General features: G+C 44.8%; 1 protein-coding gene across 2 annotated transcripts in view; it reads left to right on the top strand.

Moving 5' to 3' along the window:
- Window positions 1-299: 299 nt before the first annotated feature.
- TFAP2D (transcription factor AP-2 delta) overlaps window positions 300-6,000 on the top strand; it is a gene marked incomplete at its 5' end in the record, with an annotated part of 54,566 nt that continues 48,865 nt past the window's right edge. The window contains 3 exons of one of the 2 annotated variants that reach the window (XM_084227970.1): window positions 300-338; window positions 1,352-1,849; window positions 5,301-5,361. In XM_084227970.1, coding sequence (XP_084084096.1) covers window positions 300-338; window positions 1,352-1,849; window positions 5,301-5,361 — 598 coding nt within the window. Of the gene's footprint in view, window positions 339-1,300; window positions 1,850-5,300; window positions 5,362-6,000 lie in introns of those variants that run through there. The other variant, XM_084227969.1, reaches the window with a different exon arrangement.

The following is a 6,000-nucleotide window of genomic DNA, read 5'->3' as shown; positions in this document are numbered from 1 at the left end:
TTCAAAACTTCTATATTACCAAGGGACCTACGACATCAGCCAAAGAAATACTCAGCAAGTACAAAATCTGTTCCAGGGAGCTGCTTTTGTGCAGAGGGAAAATTTTGTTCCTACAGGTTTTTAAGTGGGTACGAGGCAAGGAGCTATCTGATCCGGGCAAAGCCATTACCATTTAGATCTCTATCTATAGAACATTTTTTTTCCTTAAAAAAAATTGGAAAATACGAGAAGTTTGGATTTTTTCCCGATTCTTTTTTTGGAGGGGGAAATTGCATCGTAAGCTTTCGGAGAAACCCAACATGTCAACTACCTTTCCGGGACTAGTCCACGATGCCGAGGTATTATTACTTTTTTTTTTTTTTTTTGAGCGCGCGTGTGTGTGTCGGCAGCGGCGGTGGCAGCTTCTCCTGTCTCTAATCTATATTGGACCGTTACGTTTAATTATAAGCTGGCTTTCGGGGGAAGTTAAGGAAGAAAAGGGGAGAAAGTTCGTTATGACATCTGTCGCCAGGAAGGGCAACTCTCCGCCACGTTAAGAAACATTAGCCATAATGAGGGGGAAAACATAATCCTAATAATAAAGAATGGAAGGAGGGGGTGAGGAGAAAGAGATAGAGATGGAAGAAAGATACTCAGAAAGGCAAAGTAAAGAGATTGGGGGGGGGGCGGAAGGTGGACAAGGGGGGGTGGGGAACAGCGCACCCCTTTTAGAATAAGGTTTGTTCAAGGAAAGTGAAGTAGAAAGGGGGTTCATATTCCTTACCCCAAACGGTTAAGGGAGTGAGCAATCTGAGCGATTTGCACAGACTTGATTTTTTTTAATATATGAACAATGGTTTTGAGCAACTCCGACCGAAGATCTCAGGCTGAACAGCCGCGGAATCTCGGGGTTCGCATCTGGTTAGAACGGCTTGGCGTGGGCCCGCGCCCGGGACGCGTGGACCCTCGTCCCACTGATCGCGGCCCCGGAGTCAGTCGCAAACCTGGCTGCAGACACCCAGCTCCCTGCGCAAGTTGGGCAGGGGCTCTGTGTGTGCGCGTGTGTGTGTTTGTGTGCGCGCGCGTGTGTGTGTGTATGTGTGTGTGTGGTGTCACCCGCACCTATATAGGGTGGGGGATTTTTTTCCCCTTGTCTAGACTGTGAGGATGAGGCTCCCCACCCCCAGTTCGCCTGCTCGGGAAGGCTTTCTGGCCAAGGCGCTGAGCAAGAACTGAGTCTCGGTCCGAACCCCGCGCGCTCGCTCTCCTTGGAGAGCCGGAGAAAGCTTCTGGCTCCGGGGAGTGGCGCCTTGGTTGCAAAATGACAAACCTCAAGTTTTTCTGCTCTCCCTTTTCCCCCTCTTCCTTCCAGATACGTCACGACGGATCAAACAGCTACCGTTTGATGCAGCTTGGCTGTCTGGAGTCCGTAGCCAATTCCACTGTCGCCTATTCCTCCTCCTCTCCTTTAACTTACTCTACTACCGGCACCGAGTTTGCATCTCCCTACTTCTCCACTAACCACCAGTACACCCCGCTCCACCACCAGTCCTTCCATTACGAGTTTCAGCACAGCCACCCGGCCGTCACTCCCGACGCCTACTCTCTGAACTCGCTCCACCACTCGCAACAGTACTACCAGCAGATCCACCACGGGGAGCCCACCGACTTTATTAACCTGCACAATGCGCGGGCGCTCAAGTCGTCCTGCCTGGACGAGCAGAGGCGAGAGCTGGGCTGCCTCGATGCCTACCGCCGACACGACCTGTCCCTCATGAGCCATGGCTCTCAGTATGGAATGCACCCAGATCAAAGACTCCTGCCAGGGCCCAGCCTGGGGCTGGCCGCCGCGGGAGCAGACGACTTGCAGGTAAATAAGCATGCTGCGAATTTGTCTGCGCCCTCCCCTCTTATCCCTCCCCCTCCCGCTCCGTTAATGCTGGGTGAGCCTCTCTCTCTCTCTCTCTCTCTCTCTCTCTCTCTCTCTCTCTCTCTCTCTCTCTCACACACACACACACACACACACACACACGCACGCACGCACCACTAATGGAAAGTTATCAAAAACAATTAACAGGCGTGTGCCATTCTGTCCCTCTCATTGGATCAATTTCACCTGGACGCTCGGGAGTCCTGCTAACTGCCAACTGCCGGGGCCCCACTTTCAGTAGGTCTGCGCACAAGTCTTTGTGAATCCACATTTTTTGTCCCTGAGGGGATGGGACCGGGGAGATCAAGGATCCTGGGGTTGAGCCAACTGGACTCAGAGTAAGACCCGATAAGCTGATGACCAATCGCACTGGCAGTCTAGGAACGTGGCAGAGTCTCACTGCCTGACCCGGGCGTTTGTCCCGGGCTGAGCTTGCAGGGAGCTTCCTGTGAACGAGGGGCTTGTTTGTTCTGCTGACACTGTTGGCACCCTGAACGCTAGCAAAAGTTTCACTAAATATACTAGATTTCTGTGGATGTAAAAAATCACAAACGAAAAACCTGAAAAAATTCTACAATGAAAGGATCTGACTATATATATGCATTTCTCCAGGGTGTGGGGTTGAGCTGAATTCTCTCTGCCTGGGGAGTGTCCAGTCCCGCAACCTGCGAGAATGAATCACGACTTAGTGTTTCCTCTCCTGGTTATTAACTTTTACATAAGATTCAACTCCTTCAAACAGAAGGAAATGAAGAGAGTGTGGGAGAAAGAAATAGTAAAGAGGGGGAGGAAAAGAAAGGAAAGAAGGAAGGAACAAGTTGATTCAAATACAGTGGAAGCCATCACTCAGCCAGATGATCGCTCTCCTGCTTTCTTTCTTACTACGTTCTTTTTGCACATTCTTTGCCAATAATAGGATTTAAAATGATGTAAACATGTTGTCACAGCCACATTTCAAACAAATGAGCCCCCAAATGTCCAAAAAAGAACTCGGAAGACATAAATGTGTGACTTCTTTTGGCTGAAAGCGCAGCTTTACCTGTGGGTCCCTGCTTTTTTGAGTTTGCACAAAGCTGGCCACCTTCTCCACAGTATCCCCAACGAAAAGGAAGATACTCCAAGAGCACAAGTTGGAGATGAAGGAGATCCCTTGTTGCGCACAGAAAATCTTTTCCCCTCACTTACCTCTAAGCAAGGGATCATTTTAAAATTAAAGTAAAAGCCCTTACAGTCCCAACAAAGAACCAAAGCCACAAGATCAGCACACAAGAAAAAAGATTTGGCTCCACAAACCTTGACTTTCTACATTTATATTCACGAAATAATTTTATACGCTCAGGGTATTTTTACATTTTTCACAAGGATCCCTTATGTCTCAAGGGGGGGGAAATCTGCCATTCAATGCTTAGTTCAACTAAAACCTATTTACTCCTTTTAATAGCCGCGTCTGCTGCTGATTTTTTTGTATCTGTACAAATTTTTTTTCTGTGCTAGGCACAAAGCCGGGCATTTTTCAAAAGAGGGGATTAGAACATTTGCAAGCACCAGACAAAGAGCGAATCCCGTGCAAAAGAACACCGTAGTTTATCCAATTTTCAACTTAGTGCCATTCAACTGGTCATTTATGCAATGTCATCTGACCAAACAACATGTTTTACTTATAAGGGGGAAAAGTTTGTTAAGTGAAGAGACTAAGATTCATTTCTTCTAAGAAAATAAACATTTTAACAGTGCGCCAGAGAAGGGGAGGGAAGCAGTTCTCTCCCTAGGAGAGCTGTAATGTCCTTTACCTTCTACATTTCAGATATATTGGGATATTTTCTTCAGCCTATGTCTTTTTTATCTTCCTCATCACTTTTTCCCCCCATTAATCACTCATACTGATGGAATATTCATGCTAAGACAAATACTCCGAGACACTAGAAGAAATGAAGTATGGTATGCTATATATTTATGTATCTATATCTATAGAGATATATGTGTGTGTGCGCGTGTGCGTGTGTGTGCATGTGTGTGTGTGTGTGTGTGTGTGTGTAGCAAATCTGGCCAGTTATTTTCTTCCACTCCTCTTGGACTTAGTTGGCAGAGTGAAAAAGAAATAGAAAAAAAGTCATAGCTACTTTTAAAAAGAGAAATGGGGAGGGGATGTGTGGGAGAAACCCGTCTCTCTCCTTTTATTTCTTTCTTTTTAAAACATTCATCAGCATATGCCTCATTTCAAATGCAACAAATGTAAATATACTTTTCCCTGCACAGAATTTTAAGTGAAAGTCCAATGGTTTGGAGGGCGGTCTAAGTCTGCCTAACAGATGCAAACAGTCTTGTGGCTTCAGTTCCATCTTTGAGTCCCCTAAAAAGATTTGCTATGGCCAACAAAGGAAACTGTCACACCTTTTCCCATCACCGCTTTAATTTATGCTCAGTCTCCAAGTTTTTTTTTTCATATTGATTTGATAATCACTTTAAGGCAGAACATTTAAAATAAGAAAGAGCTTGTGAGTAGGTTGAAAAGGGGGGTCTTACAGGCCTGCCTCAATATGGTGAAAATGGGGAAGCAAAAGGGAGCCAGGGCTGTAAAGGTTGTTTTGTAAAGTGGGTTTTTATTATGCACCGACTCTCTCCGCATTTACTTAACTCTTCACGGGCTGTTGGGTAGGTTAACACCCTTCAAGGCCTCTTTCATGTCCAATACCTCGTTTGTTTGTAAAGGAAAATGAGCCTTTAACACATTTCAACTCAGGGGAAAAAAGACCGAGAGAGAGAAATTTTTATTTTTCTTTACCAAAAATCAGCAAACCCTTTCCATATTCCAAGCTCAAATGAGCCCTCCATCCATTAGGGGCCTGAAGATCTACTAAGAGTAGTCTGGCCCTGAAGGTGTGTTCCTCTAGGCCCATTTTGGGTAGCATTATGGGATGCTCCTACATTTGGAGTAAAACAGGACACTTATAAGATGTCTGGACTCTTCCATTTGAAATGGCTCCTCTGAGCTTCCAATAAAACCACAGTGCCACACTTGGCACTTTTGGTGTAATTTGCTCCAGGCAGAAAGTGCTGTGGATACTGTCCTTATATGTGTTATATACCTGAATGGGGACTCAAAGTGTTTCTCATTCTCTTATGCCAAGATGAAAGTCACTCAGGTGCTTTGAAGTATAATATTGTATGGTGTTGTGAAATGTTCAGATTTATACAACTTTTAGATTGTGGTTTTTTTGCCTTAAAATCATGTGTACTATCAAACTTGCTCCTGCTCATCATTGTTTTTAATGTCTATAAGAAGTTATAGGGATATATGGTTCAAGAATGGGGCAGATTGAAAGATTTAACTCATGTGGTCATACCTACTAGTATCTACTTGAGTGATTTTGTTTCCTTTTCTATTATTAAGGGCTCAGTGGAAGCCCAGTGTGGGCTTGTTCTCAATGGCCAAGGTGGAGTGATAAGAAGAGGTAAGTAACAACATGTTCAATGTAAACATATTCTCTCTGTTACTTCTATTTGGAAGTTGTGGTGATACATTTAAATATCAGATCTCTTGTCTGATGATTAAGAAAATAATTACTCTTGGTCATTACTCTTGTCACATACAGGCATATCCACATTAAAAGGTCTCCTTTCCTCCATTGAGTTTGAACCCAGCCTATCCTGAAGACTGTGATAGAAGATTTGCTGCTCCTCAAGGAGTAGTGACAGAATCAAAGTTAGAGGCAAATAAAGAAGGAGAGAGAGAGAGAGAGAGAAAAAAAAAAAAAACTTCTCACACACCCTTCCCCCATCACCACATCCACAAGCAGGATTTCTGATCTCTTTTAGTCCTAAATGTGCCAGCCACAGCCTGGGTGTTTGAGGTGATGGTGTTAGCTTGAGGCTTTGAAGGATTCTGTGAAAGGCTAGATTAGTTGAGGCTGTAGGAAAGGCTAATGAAACACCAATATTGTAGCTGCCCTTATTTTTCTAAGTGTCCAGAACATTTCTTTCTTTGAGGGAGGGTGGGAGGAGGAGGTGGTGTTAACTGTACCAGATAAAGCTTTCTTGTTCCCATCTGTTGAGGAAAACATCTGAATCCAGAGTTGTCCATGGAATTGGAA

The sequence above is a fragment of the Talpa europaea genome (assembly GCF_964194135.1).
Source record: "Talpa europaea genome assembly, chromosome: 2".
Taxonomy (NCBI): Eukaryota; Metazoa; Chordata; class Mammalia; order Eulipotyphla; family Talpidae; genus Talpa; species Talpa europaea.
Note: the sequence above shows the minus strand (reverse complement) of the source record. Positions and strands in the feature narration are given on the sequence as shown.